Genomic DNA, 19,046 nt, shown 5'->3' on the forward strand with positions numbered 1-19,046 from the left:
TGAAGTACTCGATGGCGACTATCAAGTACTTCATCTACCTTATCGCCAAAGGGAAGGGCCCCAGAATGTCGATTCCCCATGTATGGAAAGGCCACGGGCTATAAATCGACCTCAACTCTTTTGGAGGTGCCTTGTGCCAGTCAGCGTGCATTTGGCACTGCTTGCATCGCTAGGCATACCTCACGCAATCCTCCCTTACTGTCGGCCAGTAGAACCCTGCACGGATCACCTTGGATGCCAACGACCTCCCCCCTACATGGCTTCCACAGATCCCTTCGTGGAGCTCCGACATTATCCTTATGCACTCGTCGCCGCTCACACGTGTTAGAATCGGGTGCGTGAACCTATGCTTGAATAGTGCTCCATCGATGAGAGTGTACCTCGTGGAATTTCTATTTATCCTCTTGCCCTCTCCAGGCTCCGCAAGGAGGATCCCATCCGCGATGTAGCGCCTGTAGGGCGTCATCCATGTGTCCCCCTCTTCTAAAACGCACACCTGCATACGACCCTCCTCTTCGGGCGAGGCCGGATATATACTGACGCTGGGGACCCTCGCCGTGTCCTAAATCAAAGACTGATGGCTCTTCGGCTTTCCCCTAGTCATGCTGATATGAAGGACATCCACCCTATTATCTGCCACAAACGTTCGTGGCGCCTTGAGTGTCTCCTGGATGACCGTCCTCTACCTTCCCCCCTTGCCTGAGCTGGCCAGTTTGGCGAGCAGGTCAACTTTGGCACGAACGCCCCCTTCAGCAACTGGACGTACTTCAGATACGCCGCCATCTGCGGATCCTTCGCTTGGTACTCCCCAGCTACCTGCCCCGTGACCAACTGGGAGTCGCTCTTCGCCATCAGACTCCACGCACCCATCTCCTTGGCCAGGAGCATCCCAGCTATGAGGGCTTCGTATTCTGCTTGGTTGTTGCTGGCCTTGAATGCAAACCTCAGGTCCTGCTCAATCAGCAAACCCTTTGGCCCCTCCAAGACCACACCGGCTCCACTTCCTTGCTGGTTGGAGGACCCATCCACCGAAAGCATCCATTGCGAGCCTAACTCCATCTCTTGCTGTGTGCTTCCTAGTGAGAGCTCTGCCAAAAAGTCAGCGTATACCTGCCCTTTGATGGATCCCCTGGGCTCGTACTGAATATAGAACTCAGACAGTTGTACCGCCCAGCGAACCATCCTTCCTGCGACGTCTGGCTTCTGCAATACCTTATGGATAGGGAGGTCTGTCATCACCACCACCGTGAAGCTTTGGAAGTAATGGCGAAGCCTCCTAGTTGAGAACACCACTGTCAGTGTCGCCTTCTCCAACGATTGATACCTCGTCTCCGGCCCCTACAAGACTTTACTGACGAAGTATATGGGCTTCTGAGTCTGATCCTGCTATTGAACCAGCACAGAGCTGATGGCCCACTCCGTCACTGTGAAATACAAACAGGGGGTTTGCCGGCCCGCGGCTTGCATAGCACGGGAGGTGTCGCCAGGTACTCCTTTAGCCTGAGGAAAGTTGTCTCGCACTCCTCTGTCCACACGAAGCGGCTGTTCCTTTTCAGGCACTGAAAGTATGGGTGACCTTTATCTCCACCAGCAGAAACTAACCTCGACAAGGCCGCCATGCACCCCGTCAGCTGCTGCACTTCTTTCACCGAGGCAGGACTCCTCATCGCTAGGATCGCCGCACACTTGTCGGGGTTCGCCTCTATCCCCGGCTCGGTGAGCATGAAACCTAAGAACTTCCCCGCCTCGACCCCAAAAACGTGTTAGAATATATGGCTTTAAACTAGATGGGGGGTGGGGGTGAATTGTTTAAAGAGATTTTTCGTAATCTTTTAAGCCTTGAATGAAAATACTTCGAGAATACCTTGATTTAGAAATCAGTTTTTTCAAAAACACAAAGCTTAAAGCACTGCACCAGCAAAACAATCAGTTGTTTCGTAGAAACAATCGGTTGTTTATACCAGTAATAAAATCAAAACTGAATTTAAAGAGTTAGGGATAGAGAAAATGTACACAAATGTTTATACTGGTTCACTCCAAACCCAGAGCTACATCCAGTCTTCTCAGAGAACCTCTGAGGAAATCCACTAAGCAATCACACCTTGATCACTTACACCACAACCAAGAAAGTGACTTTGATCCCCTCAAGACACACACTTCTCTTGGCCAACACACCAACACTAAGATTTCTGATCTTGATCCCCTCAAGAACACACAACAAATCACAGCAAACACACAAACGAAACTTGTTTAACAGAGTACAAGGATTACACTTGTTACAGAAGATAATATGAAATCAATACAAGTCAAAATCCTATTCCACAGACTTTGATCAATCACAAACTCTAAGCAATCTCAGCTCTTTGAAAAAGTCAAAATCTGTATTAAAAAAAAACTTATTACTCAAATTTGTTTTTCTGAATTTATTCAAAGATATTGTTTGTTATCAAATCTTAAAAAACTTATTCATTGCATTTAAAGATTGGTCAAAGCATTTAAAGACTGGAGCGTAAGCAGTTAAATCATTTAAAGCATTTAAAGCTCAGTCAAAGATAAAAAAGTTTTTCTGTTATGGTACCAAAACAAACAATCGGTTGTTTCCTCAAATCAACCGGTTGTTTTGGTTTTAATAGCTTAACCATTTGAAAAATAGTTTTCAATCTTTTTCTAAAAACATCTAAGTATAAACAATCGGTTGTTTTGACAAAACAATCGGTTATTTCTAACTTATTTTGAAAAACATTTTTCTTTCAAAAAGATTGAGAATGCCTATGCTTTGGATTCAATCAAGAGGTGGATTAGAAACACAATCTACCCCAGATTCTAACTAAAACAACACAGCAGCAGCAAGCACAGCCAAGGCTTCAACATCCTTCAAAGGGTTTGGATTCTTCAAAGCTTGAACACCACTTGGTTCAACAATCTCCCCTTATTTGATGAAGACAAATCTCTGGTGCTTGTGTTTGATCTGATTGAATCTGAAGCAGTACCTGCAAAAGTAGCATTTATATTATCCAATGCTTCTTACAGCAGCAGGTCATATTTTTATATATTCAAAGCATAAAACATGACTAACAATCAGTTGTTTACACGAAACAATCGGTTGTTTCTATCAGCAGCAGCAGAAAACAACTTTAAATCAGAGATTTTCACAGTTTATACAGTTTCAGATAAAGATATACAAGAACCAATTAATTCTCCCCCTATTTGTCTTCACAAATAGACTTTTAGCATGTATTAAAACAGATTTATAAGAGATTATTAAGATCAAGGATACCTAACTCATTTCTTAGGAAGAAAAACCTCTCTTTTGGTAATGGTTTCGTGAAGATGTCAGCTAACTGCAGTTTGGTCTCCACAAACTTCACTTCACAGTTCCCATTGTTTACATGATCCCTGATGAAATGGTGTCTTATCTCAATATGTTTGGTCCTCGAGTGCTGAATCTGATTTTTGGTAAGATTGATGGCACTTGTGTTATCACACATCAAAGGGACCTTGCTAATTTGTAATCCAAAGTCTGCAAGTTGTTGTTTGAGCCACATAATCTGTGCACAACAGCTCCCAGCAACAATATATTCAGCCTCAGCAGTAGAGAGAGCAACACATGCTTGCTTCTTGCTATGCCATGAGGTTAGACTTGAGCCAAGAAGGTGGCAAGTGCCACTTGTGCTCTTTCTATCTAGCTTGCAACCTGCAAAGTCAGAATCTGAATAACCAATTAAATGAATTGGAGAGTGAGAAGGATACCATAAACCAACAGATGATGTTCTTTTGAGATATTTCAGAATTCTTTTTGCAGCTATGAAGTGTGACTCTTTAGGATTTGCTTGACATCTTGCACATAGACACACTGCAAACATGATGTCCGGTCTACTAGCTGTTAGATAAAGCAAAGAGCCAATCAATCCTCTGTATTTTGTTTGATCTACACTCTTTCCAGCAGCATCAACATCCATATAACAACTTGATGACAATGGAGTGTTTGCTTCTTTGCAACTCTCCATTTCAAATTTCTTGAGAATCTCCTTGCAATATTTTGATTGACATAGAAAGATCCCATCCTTTGTTTGCTTAACCTGCAATCCAAGAAAGAAAGACAGTTCTCCCATCATAGACATTTCAAACTCACCTTTTGTTGTAGCCACAAATTCTTCACACAAACTATCTTGTGTAGCACCAAAGATGATGTCATCTACATAGATTTGCACTAGAATTATTTCTGTATTTGACTTTTTGATGAAGAGAGTCTTGTCTACCATTCCCCTTTCATAACCATGAGATAGCAGAAAATTGCTAAGCCTCTCATACCACTGTCTTGGAGCTTGCTTCAGTCCATACAAAGCTTTCTTCAACTTGAAGACATGGTTGGGATACTTATGATCTTCAAAGCCTGGTGGTTGATCTACATACACTTCCTCATTGATGTAGCCGTTTAAGAAGGAACTTTTGACATCCATTTGGAAGAGTTTGAAACCACTCATACACGTAAAAGCCAGTAGCAGCCTCACAGACTCCAATCTAGCAACAGGAGCAAAGGTTTCACCATAGTCTATACCCTCCTCTTGATTGTAGCCCTTGACAACTAGCCTTGCTTTGTTCCTTGTGATCACACCATCTTCATCTAGCTTGTTTATGAAAACCCATTTCAAACCAATAATATTCATTTCATCAGTTCTAGGGACAAGAAACCATACCTCATTCCTTGCAAACTGATTCAACTCTTCATGCATAGCTTCAACGGACTTCTCATCCTTGAGAGCTTCCTCAATTGACTTTGGTTCAATTTGAGAGATAAAAGTTGTGTGCCTGCAAAAGTTTGAGATGGAGCTACGTGTGGAGACACGTTGCTTTATCTGCCCTATGATGTTATCCACTGACAGATCTCTAGGAATCCTCCACTCCTTGGGCAGCTCACTCTGTTGCAGAATTTCAATCGGTTGTTTCTACGAATCAACCGGTTGTTTCTACGAATCAACCGGTTGTTTCTACGAATCATCCGGTTGTTTTTCTGCACAGATTTCCAGCTTCTCCAAACTGATGCTCTGTTCATCTTCTTCAGCACTGGTCTTTGGGATTTGATTGATTCTGTGATATACCTCATCAAAGACAACGTGAACTGATTCTTCCTACAGTCATCAACCTCTTGTTGTAGACTCTATATGCATGACTTGTGAATGAATACCCTCTGAAGATGCCAAGATCCGCTTTCTGATCAAACTTTCCCAAGTTTTCTTTTCCATTGTTGAGGACGAAATAGCTGCAGCCAAAAACCCTGAGATGGTTGATGTTAGGCTTCCTTCCATTGAAGAGTTCTTATGGAGTTTTCTTCAAAATGGGCCTAATAAGCACCCTATTCATCACATAACATGAGGTGCTCACTGCATCTGCCCAAAAGTACTTAGGAAGAGTTGACTCACTAAGCATTGTCCTTGCTAGCTCTTCAAGAGACCTGTTCTTCCTTTCTACCACTCCATTCTGTTGTGGTGTTCTTGGAGTAGAGAAGTTGTGCAGAATTCCCATCTTCTCACAGAATTTGCTGAACTTCTCATTTTGAAATTCTCCTCCATGATCACTTCTAATAGAACCTATGTTGCTGTTCTTTGTATTCTGCAACCTTCTTGCTAACTTCTTGAATGCAGAAAAGCCATCACTCTTTGATTCCATGAAAAGAGTCCAAGTGTACCTAGAATAGTCATCAACAATAACAAAAGCATAATAATTTCCACCAAGACTCAGAGTTCTTGAGGGTCCAAAGAGATCCATGTGAAGAAGTTCAAGAGGTTTCAAAGATGAAACAACATTTTTAATTTTGAAAGAACTTTTCACTTGTTTCCCTTTTTGGCATGCTTCACAAATGTGATCCCTCTCAAACTTGAGTTTTGGTAGCCCAATCACAAGATCCCTTGAAATTAACTTGTTCAAGTGGTTCATGTGAATATGAGCAATTCTTCTATGCCAAAGCCAAGATTCATCTTGCTTGGATAGAAGACATCCAATTGAACATGGTGAAAAGATATATAGAAGATACACATTATTAACTCTCTTACCTACCAACATTACCTCTTTGGTGTTGGGTAGACAGATTTCACATGTGTTTGACTTGAACATCACTAGATATCCCTTGTCACATAATTGGCTAATGCTCAGCAGATTATGCTTTAGGCCTTCTACATAAAGCGCATCATGGATGACCAAGATGTCTTTGTCTCCTATGGATCCTCTCCCAAGAATCCTTCCTTTATTGTTGTCCCCATAGGTGACATGACCCTCTTGCTTAAAGGAGATGCTCAGGAACTTTGATTTGTCCCCTGTCATGTGCTTGGAGCCTCCACTGTCCAAGTACCACAGTTGCTTGCTCTCCTCCAAGATTCCCTAAAAAAAAGATTTTTAAGTACAAAGATTTGGTCCCCTTAAAATGTGGGTCCATTTGGTTTACACAAATCAATTAAACCTTTATTACCCTTAGGAATCCACTTCATAAGACCTTTAGGAACAACATATTTTCTGATCTTACAGAACCTCACAGAATGGCCTCTTTTCATGCAATAGAACCATGTAACAATCAGTTGTTTCGATGGTCCAATCGGTTGTTTTTCTGGCATTTTCGAAAATGATTTTGAAAATCTATCTTGTTTGTTTTGTGGATTAAAACCCAATCCAGCTTTTCCAAAAACACAGTTTTGAGATGCTAATACATTCTCAAAGTTGGATTGGCCTTTAGAAAGTTTATCCACAGTTTTAACAAGATAGTGGACCTGCTTTTCAAGATTTTCGCAATTTTCACAAACTAGAGCATCACAGTTGCAAAAGGAGTTTTTGTAGATGATTTCAAGATTTTCAAAATCTGTTTTTGAATTTTCTAATTCCTCTTCCAGTGTCTTTACCCTGTTTTTAAGCCAGGTGTTATTTTCTTTTAACCGATTGTTCAAGAGAGCCAATCAGTTGGCTTCTTCATGCGTTTCTTGAAAGGCTTGAAGTAATTGACCATAATTTTCAGAGTTTGAGGAGTTTGATGAACTTACACTACTTTAGTCATCCTCCTTTCTGGCCATGAAGCAAAGGTTGAGGCTTTTCTTGTTTTGCCTTCTTTTTCTTCTTGCTTGACTCTTTGTCATTGCCTCCTTTAGTTCATTGTGTTCATGAGCAGCCTTGAGTGTGTTCCACATCTCTTTAGTAGTTTTGCATTTTGATATCCTGAAAAATTCATTAGTATCTAGTGCAGAAGCTATTATGTTTTGAGCAGTACAATCAAGCTTGGCCATCTTACATTCATCATTGGTCCATTGAGACCAAGATTTTGCAATGAAAGAACCATTCTTTTTAAACTTTGGAATGTAAGGACCATTCTCAATTGAATCCCAAATTCCTTGATCAATAGATTCCACAAAGATTTTCATTATGGCTTCCCAGTATTTGTAATTCAATCCACAGAATAAAGGTGGTTTGTAGATTGAAGCACCTTCCTCAAAAGATTGTTTTCCAGCCATAGAAAAAAGATTTTTGGATCAACTTGAATAATTTTCAAGAACCAAGCTTTGATGCCAATTGTTAGAATATATGGCTTTAAACTAGAGGGGTGTGAATTGTTTAAAGAGAGTTTTCGTAAGCTTTTAAGCCTTGAATGAAAATACTTCGAGAATACCTTGATTTAGAAATCAGTTTTTCAAAAACACAAAGCTTAAAGCACTGCACCAGCAAAACAATCGGTTGTTTCGCAGAAACAATCGGTTGTTTATACTAGTAATAAAATCAAAAGTGAATTTAAAGAGTTAGGGATAGAGAAAATGTACACAGATGTTTATACTGGTTCACTCCAAACCCAGAGCTACATCCAGTCTTCTCAGAGAACCTCTGAGGAAATCCACTAAGCAATCACACCTTGATCACTTACACCATAACCAAGAAGGTGACCTTGATCCCCTCAAGACACACACTTCTCTTGGCCAACACACCAACACTAAGATTTATGATCTTGATCCCCTCAAGAACACACAGCAAATCTCAGCAAACACACAAACGAAACTTGTTTAACAGAGTACAAGGATTAAACTTGTTACAGAAGATAATCTGAAATCAATACAAGTCAAAATCCTATTCCACACACTTTGATCAATCACAAACTCTAAGCAATCTCAGCTCTTTGAAAAACTCAAAATCTGTATTAAAAAAAACTTGTTACTCAAATCTGTTTTTCTGAATTTATTCAAAGATATTGTTTGTTTTCAAATATTAACAAACTTATTCAATGCATTTAATGATTGGTCAAAGAATTTAAAGACTGGAGCGTAAGCAATTAAATCATTCAAAGCATTTAAAGCTCAGCCAAAGATAAAAAAGTTTTTCTGTTATGGTACCAAAACAAACAATCGGTTGTTTCCTCGAATCAATCGGTTGTTTTGGTTTTAATAGCTTAACCATTTGAAAAATAGTTTTCAATCTTTTCTAAAAACATCTAAGTATAAACAATCGGTTGTTTCGACAAAACAATCGGTACTTGGTTCAACAAAACGCACTTCTCCGGGTTCAGCTTGAGGCGGTACTTAGCTATTGTCGCGAACAGTTCTCCCAGGTCCGCTGGGTGTCGCCCTCTTTCCTGGGAGGTCACCACCATGTCATCAACATAGGCCTGCACGTTTCTACCCAGCATAGGTGCGAGGATCTTATCCATCAGTCTCTGGTAGGTGGCGCCTGCATTCTTCAGTCTGAACGGCATGACCCTGTAGCAGTAGCTACACGTCTCAGTCATGAATGATGTTTTACTCTCATCACGTGGATGCATCTTGATCTGATTGTACCCCGAGAATGCATCCAAGAAGCTCAGCATCTTGCAGCCCGATGTGCTGTCCACCAACGCGTCGATGCTGGGCAGTGGATACGAATCTTTGGGGCATCCCTTATTCAGGTATGTGAAGTCGACGCACATTCTCCACTTCCCATTCGCCTTCTTCACTAAGACGACATTGGCCAGCCACTCAGGGTACTAGATTTCCCTGATGTGTCTGACGCTCAACAGCTTCTTCGTTTCTTCCTGCATGATGAGGCGCCTCTCCTCGTTGAACTTCCTCCTCCTCTGTCGTACAGGATGGACCTTGGGGTCCATGGTGAGATGGTGGCACAAAAAATCTGGGTCGATGCCCGACATGTCTGAGGCGGACCATGCGAATGCGTCCAGGTGGCGCTAAATTACCGCCGCCACCTCGTCCTGCTCTTCTTGACTCAGCAGTCGCCCCAGCTTGAAGATCTTCCCCCCAATCTGCCTCTCGACCACATTTTCTACCGGCTCGGGTCGCCTGTCCCGAGCGCTCTCAGCGCGAGACTCACCTCCGCGACATTCTCTTCTAGGCGTCGCCTCGTCGGGCACCTCCTCTGTGGGCGAGGCCTCCACAGATACTCCCTCCATGGGCGAGGCCTCCCCGGGTACTTCTTCCATGGGCGAGGCCTCCCCATGTGATCCTTCTAAGGGTGCGGCCTCCTTGGGCGCTTCCCCCGCGGGCACGGACTCGACAGGCGTCGCCTCCTCCAAAGGCTCCACCTCCATAGGCGTATCTGTGCTGAGCGGTCGCTCCACCACCATAAATACTCCCATTTTTGTTTTTAGGCTATTCTCATAACAATCCGGGCCTCCTCCTGATCTGACTTGATCACGATCACCCGACCACTAAGATTTGGCAACTTCATCTTCATGTGGCGTGTGGAAGCCACTGCCCTTTGCCTATTCAACGCAGGCCTTCCCAACAAAATGTTGTAGGCTGAATTGGCGTTCACGACTAGGTATCGGATGCTCTCGGTACGTGACGCCGTTCCATTTGTAAATGTCGTCCTCAGCTCCAGGTAGCCACGTACCTCCACTTGGTCCTCTGCGAACCCATACAAACATCCCGTGTATGGCCCCAGCAGGTCAGGGGACAACTGCAGCTTGTTGAATGTGGACCAGAACATGACGTCGGCGGAGCTGCCCTGGTCCACGAGGACTCGGTGTACCCTTCTCCCAACGGTGACAACCGAAATGACCACGGGGTCATTATCATGGGGGACGACGTCGCGTAGGTCAACCTTCGTAAACACCAGGTCTGACTCCCACGGGTCATCCAGTCCTTCCTCAACTACTGAATTAACCGATCGCACGTACCTCTTGCGTTGAGAGGCAGCGCATCCTCCTCCTGAGAAGCCACCAGAGATGGTGTGCACTTCTCCATGGATCGACATCTTGTGTGCCTGATCCTCTTCTGGTACTGTCAGGGCCGCGGTTGTAGAAGACCCGACCAGATAGTCCTTCAGGAACACACTTTTTAACAACTCGTCCAACTGATGGCCCAACGCCAAGTAGTTGTTGATGTGATGCCTAAACACTTGGTGGAACTCGCACCACGCATCCTTGTGAGGTCCCAACACTTTATCAATCTTCACTGGGGGCCTCAGCCTATCTGCTATGTTAGGCATGACGATTACATCTTTCAACTCTACCACAAAATTATGCCTCAAAGGCCTATTTCCCTCCCTCGCCGACCTATTCCCCTCTATTCGCCCCCTCGTCTGGGGCCTCCTCGCCTCGTATGGGCGCTTACTCTCTTGACCTTTCCTTCCGGTCGCGACCTCGTTCACCCTAGTGGGCTGTGCACGCGATGTCGCTCTTGGGCGTGCAGGTGCAATGCTTGTGCGTTTCTCGCACACCTCGCCCTCTGTGGCGATGTGCTCCACCGCGCGACGCCTTATTTCTGCAAAGGTTCGGGGGCGGCTTTGGATGATTGACTCACAGAATGGTCCAGGGCACATCCCCTTCCTGAACGCGTAGACAATCATCGGCTTCTCCATGGTGCCAACCGTCACCACCTGCGCCCCGAAGCGATTGATGTATTCTTTCAAGGTTTCGCCTTGATACTGCTTCACGTCGAATAGATCGTACGACACCGGTGGGGGAGCCCGATTCGCAATGTACTGCTCCCAGAACAGCTGCTCGAGCTGCGCGAAGGAGGTTGTTAAAAAAGATGGCTTTAAACTAGAGGGGGGTGAATTGTTTAAAAAGGGTTTTCGCAAAATTTTCAAAACTAGAATGAATTTATATCAGAAACCAATTGATTCAGCAATTCAGTTAGCCAAAACAGCAAGCAAAAGCTATAGTACCAGAAAAACAATCGGTTGTTTCCTAGAAACAATCGGTTGTTTCCTAGAAACAATCGGTTGTTTCCTAGAAACAATCGGTTGTTTCCTAGAAACAATCGGTTGTTTATACCAGCAAACAACAAATAAACTGAATTTAAAGAGTTAGAGATAGGGAGATTGTACACAGTTGTTTATACTGGTTCACTCCAAACCAGAGCTACATCCAGTCTTCTCACAAACCCTGAGGATATCCACTAAGCAATCACCACTTGATTACTTACACAACAACCAAGAAAATGACCTTGAACACCTTAAGAAACACACTCTCCTTGGCCAACACTAAGATTGCTGATCTTGAACACCTCAAGAACACACAGCCAATCTCAGCAAACACAGAAACGAATTGTTCAACAGAGTACAAGGATTACACTTGTTACAGAAGATAATCTGAAATCAATACAAGCAGAATCCTATTCCAGCACTTTGATCAATCACAAACGCTTAGCAATCTCAACACTTTGAAAAACTCTCTTAGAAAAACTGTCAAAGATTCTTAATTCTTAAATCTGTTTTTCTGAATATATTCAAAGATGTAGTTTGTTATCAAATCTTAACAAACTCTTAAATTGCATTAAAAGATTGGTCAAAGCATTTAATGACTGGAGCGTAAACAGTTAAATCATTTAAAGCTCAGTCAAAGAAAACAGTTATTCTGTTATGGTCCCAAAACAAACAATCGGTTGTTTCCTCGAATCAATCGGTTGTTTTGGTACTTAAGAGTTTTCAAACTTTTTCTCAAAACTCCTAAGTATAAACAATCGGTTGTTTCGACAAAACAATCGGTTGTTTTTACTTAGTTTGAAATCATTTTGTTTTCACAAAGATTGAGAATGCTAATGCTTTAGATTTAATCACAGGGTGGATTACAACATATAAACTACCCCAGAACAAAGCTTAAACCAGCACAGCAACATCAAGCACAACAGAGGCTTCAACATCCTTCAAAGGATTTGGATTCTTCAAAGCTTGAACACCACTTGGTTCAACAGAGGTGATGTGGTCGTCTGGGAGGCTGATGAACCAATCCATGGCCATGCCTGTTAACGTGCTCATGAAGAGCTTGCACCTCACGGCGTCGAAGCCGCTTACTAGCATCATCTGTGTGTGGAACGCAGTGAGGTGTGCATCGGGGTCTTCCATCCCCGTGAATGTCACCTTGGGACCTACGAACGTGTGAGGGATCACCGCCTCCATGATCGACTGCGAGAACGGTGTGGAGAACTCCCTAGGTGGCGTGACACATTCACGATCCTCCGCTTCATGAATCCCAGGGTGGTTGCGCAACCCCCGGCGCAACTCCTCGTTCGTGAGACATAACTCTTCATTCCTCGCTTGCGACGCCGCGAGGTCTGCCTGCATGCGCTCTTGCTCTGCCTTTGATGCGGCCATCACCTCCTGAAGGCCCTGCATCATCTCTATGACCTGCTGCATGGTCATGTCGTCACTCTCAGCGCGCGTCGAACTTTGCCTTGTTGTCCTCATTTCTTGCAGTTTCTTGAAGAACTTCGAACTGTAACGGTGGTTCTTGAAAATCCTTCGGTGAAAACGAGCGGAATCGCGAACAGACGGTAGAAACTCAAGAAAATTGGTGAACAAACGGTTGGAACTGATCAATAGTTTTATGTTCCTGCCGGTAGACCAGAGTGTGCTTCGTGCGTAGTTGCGACTCGCGTATGAAGGACACCTTCGTCTTGGTTCCAGATCTTCACCCTACATTGCCGTGAGTACCTAAAACTGAGAGAACAAAGGGCACCCTCACGGCCGTTTGCACTCCGACGATCAAGTCAGTAGGAAGAAAACACTATGCACCTCCGTATTGGAGCACCGTAACTGTGATGTTCTGAAGGCGCGTAACTGTATTCTAACAAACTTCTCTCTGGTGCTCAAATCACTCGTGCGTACAATGTGTAAGTGTGCAAATGATTAGAACATGAAAACGTACCTTACTAAGCTTCCAGAAAGGCTTATATACCTTGGGTTTCAGTGCTACTGCCACGTGGCTTCTCTGACTTAAGCGCAATTCCACGTGGAAGGCCTTACGACGCTGTAACCCAACTTAGGGAAATCCCAGCGCGTAAGTCTTCCTTCCTCAAAGTGCATCCAGCGCAAGGGGTGACTACCTAGGTGCCAACTCATGCGCCCCAGCCTCTCGTACAATGCAAGCGGATTACCCCTGGTGCGAGGCCCTCTCCCGGGTCGTATCTATCCTAGGGATTCTCCAAAGGTGGCGCGGGTAGCCACGTCCTACACCTCATGCATAAGTACTTCACGAGTCAGGTTACTCCCTACTGGTACTGGGAATATGGCCTTGAAGCCACCTTTATTACTGTTCTGAGGTACCGGGGCCCGAGGCCTCCTCGCCCGTACCATGGCCTCTTATCGTGCCGCCCCCTCCACGGTCTTCCCTACCCGCGAGTATCGAGGGGTGGCACCATCGGGGCCAAAGCGCGCTCTTAGGACAAAGAGTCACGCCTTTAAGGTGGGAGACGCTTAAACCTAGTGATCCGATCGGTCATCGGTAGTCGATGACATCAGCATCAGAGAACCACGTGGACCACTCACAGGGTGACACGTGGACCAGGTGGCAGAGAGGTAGGGGGACGATCGCCAAGAGAGGTGATCGGTGGTCAGTAACCAAGTTACCACCGACAGATCAGGCGGCAGAGAGGTCGGGGGACAGATCACCCAGAATGGTGATCGGTGGTCAGTAGCCAAGTGACCACCAGCAGACCAGTTCCCAGACTCGCGCCTGGAGGCAGAGCGCGAGTAGCGAATAAACACTGATCAGTCATCGGGTGTATTGTCATCGGGGTCTCGTGTTACACGCAGTTAAACTGGGACTAAGGTTCCCAGCGAGAGCGTTACGCATGGACCTCGCATGAGCACACCTCAAGGAATCATGCACGAGAGTGGCCTGAGGGAACCAGTAAGCCAGTCGGTGATTGGTGATTCCCTCAACCCATTACGTGCGTGTCATCCTGAAGGGTAAGTCGCCTACGCAGAGAGTAACGTTTGGTGAGTGCGCCTAGACCAGCCACACCCGACGTTCTCCTAAGAGTATGCAATTTGCCCAGATAAGAGAAGCATCCCAAGTTACTCCGCAAGGGTGTAGCTTAGGCAGACAAAGAGAGGCGCTAGAGCCCTTCCAGTAAGTGACACGTGTGTGGTTAGATGTGAGTTGCAGGCCTCCACGTGTCACCATCTGAGAGGGGTGCGGTCCAGACAAAAGAGCACTCCGTACTGCTAAAGGTACAGACAGGCGCAGCCAAGCGCAGACATGCGCAGACTCTCACGCTCCCCATTGCTGATTCTGAAGGTACGCTTTCTCTGAAAAGCACGACAGGGTTCTGACACATGCCAGAAAAGCATAACAGAATTCTGTTATGCCCAGAAGCAGGGAAAGAGGGATAAAAGACAGAATCAGAGGGAGAGTGGAAAAAAAAAACAAAGGAAGAAGAAAAAAGGAGAGAGGAAAAAACAGAGTGCATGTTTTTCTGATACACACGTTTTTTACTAAGTTTCCAGTATTCTGGTGGTTCTGTTGAACTAACTTGATCGTCGGAGTGCAAACGGCCGCTAGAGGCGCCGTCTGTGTATTTTGCAGGTCACATTTCGAAGACATCTGAGAGAGAGAGTTCAGAAGGTGATTCTTCAGGAGACACAGTCGCGAAGACAGGGCAGAAAGTGTTACGAAGCGATTCACCCACGTTCAAGTTGCCGGCAGGATCACCTAGCGACTCCCATACATGACGATGCTCAAAGCGGTCAACACACCGAGATCCCACCGTATGTTTGACTTTAGCTATTATGCAGACGTGCCGAGTAGGGCCCATGGCTGGCAGAAGGGAAGGAAGTCGGGGGGCTCGTGTAGTCGCCAGTCCTTAAGTTGGCGTGCTCCGATCTCTAGCGTACATAAACCGGCGGTCACCGGGTTCGAGATAAAGTCGCCAGATGTGGAGCCAGGCGGCCAAGTGATTAGAGATCGCCGAAACAAGGACATCACCAAAGATGAAGTCAGATAGTCATTTCCTAGCTAGCCAGAGGATGAGGTCGGGAGACCCGAAGGCACCCGAACTCGCCACCCAGAAGAGATCACGCTCCAAGGCAACTATGCACTAAGTTGTGTCATGCATAAGTAACCTAGCCAAAAACCTGAAGAGTAAGAAGTGGCGCCCAAGTCAAGGAAGCTCCAGATGGTGACACGTGTACAGCTGGATGCGAGCCACGTGTCCAGATATGTAACCGTTAGGAGAGAGAAAGTGCACAGGTATATAAGAGATTCTAACGAACTTCTGAGGTACGCACGTTCAGATTACTTCTTTACGCTTGCGAGTTTTGAGTACGCTGAGAGAGAACTTTGCACGGTTCCTTAGAGTTCTTGAGTTTTCTCTTAGTATTTGGTGGTTTAGTCGCTGACTTGGGCGTCGGAGCGTGATCGGCCGCAGCGGCGCCGTTCTGTCTTTTGCAGGTTCTTGAGGTGGATCGCGGTGAAGGACGGAGGCTAACACGGCGCAGAAGTCTCCAGGTTTGACGAGGCAAGGCTCCAGCGTTTTGGTCAACAGGCAGGATCACTATTGTTGAAAGTTTTCTCAATTTCTATCATTCTATATATTTTGTCTTCACAATTTTTATTTAGTTGGCTATCAATCTCAAATATCATTATCAATGGTTGTGAATATTCAACAATTTGAATATAATGAAATATAATATGTCACACTATTTCCTGTGAGCACGATAATAATTTTGATCCTGCCTGTTGACCGGAGCGCTGGAGAATGCCTCGTCAAAGGATCGACGTGCGCACCGCTTCTCACCTCCGTTCCTCCTCGGGATCTATCTCAAGAACCTGCAAAGAAACGATACGGCGTCGCTGCGGCCGATCGCACTCCGACGCCCAAGTCAGTGACGGTATCACCAAATACTAAGAACGAGAACCGTGCAAATCCTCTCTCACTCACAAGCGTAAAGTGTATGAACTGAACGTGCGTACCTCAGAAAGTTTGTTAAGAGCTCTTATATACCTGGTGACTTTCTCTCTCCTGGCAGTTGCAGACTTGGACACGTGGCCCGCATCCAACCGTACACGTGCCATCATCTGGAGGCTCCCTGACTTGGCGCTGCTTCTACTCTCATTTTGGCTAAGTTACTTATGCATGGTACTGCCCAGTGCATAGCAAACTTAGGAGTGCGATCTCTACTGGAACTGGCGAGTTAGGGCCTTCATACACCTTCCCTGTGGTCTCGCCGGCCGCCTTCATAATCTGTTTCTCCTTCATCTTCGGCGATGTGCTTGCTCTGGCGATCTCTGACTGCTTGGTCGCCTGAGTCTACATCTGGCGACTTCATCTTCAACCTGGCGATCGCCTATTCTGGTAAACTGGAAATCGGAACACGCCAACTTAACAACTGGCGACTACATGTGCCTCCCGACTTCCTTCCTATCTGCCAACCTGGCGCCTTGTCAACACGCTACACTGTAGCAGGATGCCACGTCATCACACCCGACCACCAGGGCGGTACACAAGCCCCCCAGTCTTAAGCGAAGACTTGTCTAGCGAAAAGACTGAAAGAGCCTTCGTTAACGCCGATCTACGCTGCACTGACGCAGAATTCCAAGCGATTGTACTTTCTGCTGCTCTGACGCTCCACCAAACCCTTCACCCATCGTTCGACACGTGGCTTCATCAACGGCTCTCTTCATCTGCCGTTAGCGCTTCCTAACTTATTTCGAAAACCCTTAAACCCATTACGCTCCACTGTTCCATCACCTTCTTCGTGCTTGCAAACGCTCTCACTTCCCTCTGCGAAAACTCTCGACGCTCTTCAACGCCCTAGATCACCACCTTCCTTCACCGTTTTCCTGATCATCGAAAGGTAACTACTTTCCTTCATCTGCTGGGTTTCCTTGCATTTTCACCGATTTGCATCATCCTGTAACTGCCTGGTGCATACGCTGTGGGTTGTTTTTCCATTTCTCCTTCTGCGTAACTTAGGGCTTTGTCGATCGTCGCAACGAACTCACATTCGTTCGTCTTTCCCCTTCCTTCTATGATCGAGTCAGCCTTTGTAACCCTCCTAATTATTTTTTTCTTTCTTCTTCCTTTGCAGTTGCTACCATGACTCGCACCAAGATTACCCCGAACCCCCCTCCATCAGCGCGAAACCCTCCTTCACAAGCACACGACTCAACACAAGTTCGCGGTGCTTCCTCTTCGCAGGCTGAGAGGCCTGCATCTTCCCAAACTGCCCTGGCTCAGGCGACTCCATCTAACGCTGGAGGAGCCCCCGTCCCTCTGCCAGACTTCAAAACTCTATACCCCTGGGCTAACCCAACCCTTCTAAAGGAGACCTCGTCGGTGAACACTGCGGGAGCAGTTCTACGGTTGACTAAGGGGGACGAGGCCTATCAATCGTTTCACAAGGAGCACGACGAGAGGATGATGGTGCTGCCTTGCCCCGCCGCTCTGCCAGTGTGTGCCGATGACAAAGTAAGCGCCGACGGGCCCTTTTGCTTTGTCTACACCACTTTCTTCAAGAAGGTCAAACTCAGGTTCCCTCTCACCCGATTCGAGAGGGAACTCTTGACCGAGCTCAACATCGCTGCCGCCCAGCTTCACCCCAACAGCTGGGCGTTTGTTCGAGCCTTTGAAATAACGTGCGCCCACCTGGGGTTGCCCGCGTCGGTGGACGTGTTTTTGTTCCTGTTTGAGGCCAAACACCCAGGAGACCGCCTGTGGGTCAGCCGGAATGCCATTGCTGGGAGATCCATTTTTACCATCTTCCAGCAATCGTACAAAGACTGGAAGGGGAAGTTCATCCAAGTACGCGCAAACGATAAAGACACTTCCCTTCTCGACGGCTTCCCCTTGTACTGGGTGGACAAGGGGAAAAAGGAGTCCAAGAGCTGCTTCAGGAGGCCCAGAAGTCCTGATAGCATGGGAGCTTTGGACCGAGACCTCTGTCTATTCTGGAAGAGGGTGGCAGATGCCAACATAACATTCCTGACCCCCACCCTGATCTCCTTCGAATTCTTTGAGGACCAGCTGGAATTCCAAATAGGTTAGGACGCTACACTCTTGTCTTGATATTGCTTCTGATACTGTTTCTGGGCGTCTTGTGCGATACGCACAAGACTTTGGTTTTACCTTTTCTGTATATACCTGTTTTGCTGTTTCATTACCTCATACACTTATCCTTTTCTTCTCTGAGCTAACTCATGCACTTTCGTTTCATGCACACACCATGTTGGGTAAAAACATGCTCGCCGACTTAAAGGCGCTCGCCCGAAACCACGGGTTGGCGACCGGTTCCCAGACGGTGCCCAACTCGGCGGTCGAGAAGGCTATCGTTCATGGGCGATCACCGCCTAAGGAACCCGCCCAGCGCAAGAAACTGGTCCTTAAGAGGCCTAAGCGAAAAGCCCCCCAAATCGTCCAAGAGGAGGAAGAAGAGGACGACGAGGTCACAGAGGATGGCCTTGTCACGAAAAGGAAGAGGGTGGCACCATCTTCTCCACCTGCTCAACCCCCTCTTCCAACCTCACCACCACCATCAACGCCTGCTCCTCCTCCCTCATCGCCAACCCCACAAGCCCCTTCATCACCAGTCCAAGCAGTTCCGCTGGCCACTGCGCCACCTGCAGCTGAGGCCCAAGAGCCAAATTTCTTGGAGGACCCCCCGAGCGCCTCTACGCCACATATGTCAGCAGGAGGGGGCCCCCCTTCCAACACTTCAGCTGCAGGAATCGTTCCAATCGGGGATGAGGTCGCTCATACCTCTCCAATCCTAATTACCGAATCCCCGATTGCGTCGCCACGCCAGGAAGCAACCACTGAAAATATTGCTAAGGAAGGTGGCGGCGAGAACCCTCAACAAGCCCCCCT

The 19,046-nt window shown here is 46.2% G+C and overlaps 2 protein-coding genes across 2 annotated transcripts; both read right to left on the reverse strand.

Moving 5' to 3' along the window:
* Window positions 1–600: 600 nt before the first annotated feature.
* On the reverse strand, window positions 601–1,667 carry LOC137809136 (uncharacterized). Its single transcript, XM_068610274.1, has 2 exons — window positions 1,440–1,667; window positions 601–1,338 (listed from the first exon to the last, which is right to left on the reverse strand). Exons 1-2 carry the CDS (start codon window positions 1,665–1,667, stop codon window positions 601–603), a joined length of 966 nt encoding a protein of 321 aa, XP_068466375.1.
* A 7,930-nt stretch (window positions 1,668–9,597) lies between these two features.
* Window positions 9,598–12,600, reverse strand: LOC137809137 (uncharacterized). Its single transcript, XM_068610275.1, has 2 exons — window positions 12,085–12,600; window positions 9,598–10,962 (listed from the first exon to the last, which is right to left on the reverse strand). The coding sequence occupies exons 1-2, from the start codon at window positions 12,598–12,600 to the stop codon at window positions 9,598–9,600; spliced, it is 1,881 nt and encodes a 626-aa protein (XP_068466376.1).
* Between the last annotated feature and the right edge of the window lie 6,446 nt (window positions 12,601–19,046).

Source organism: Phaseolus vulgaris, chromosome 2 (assembly GCF_000499845.2).
Source record: "Phaseolus vulgaris cultivar G19833 chromosome 2, P. vulgaris v2.0, whole genome shotgun sequence".
NCBI lineage: Eukaryota > Viridiplantae > Streptophyta > Magnoliopsida > Fabales > Fabaceae > Phaseolus > Phaseolus vulgaris.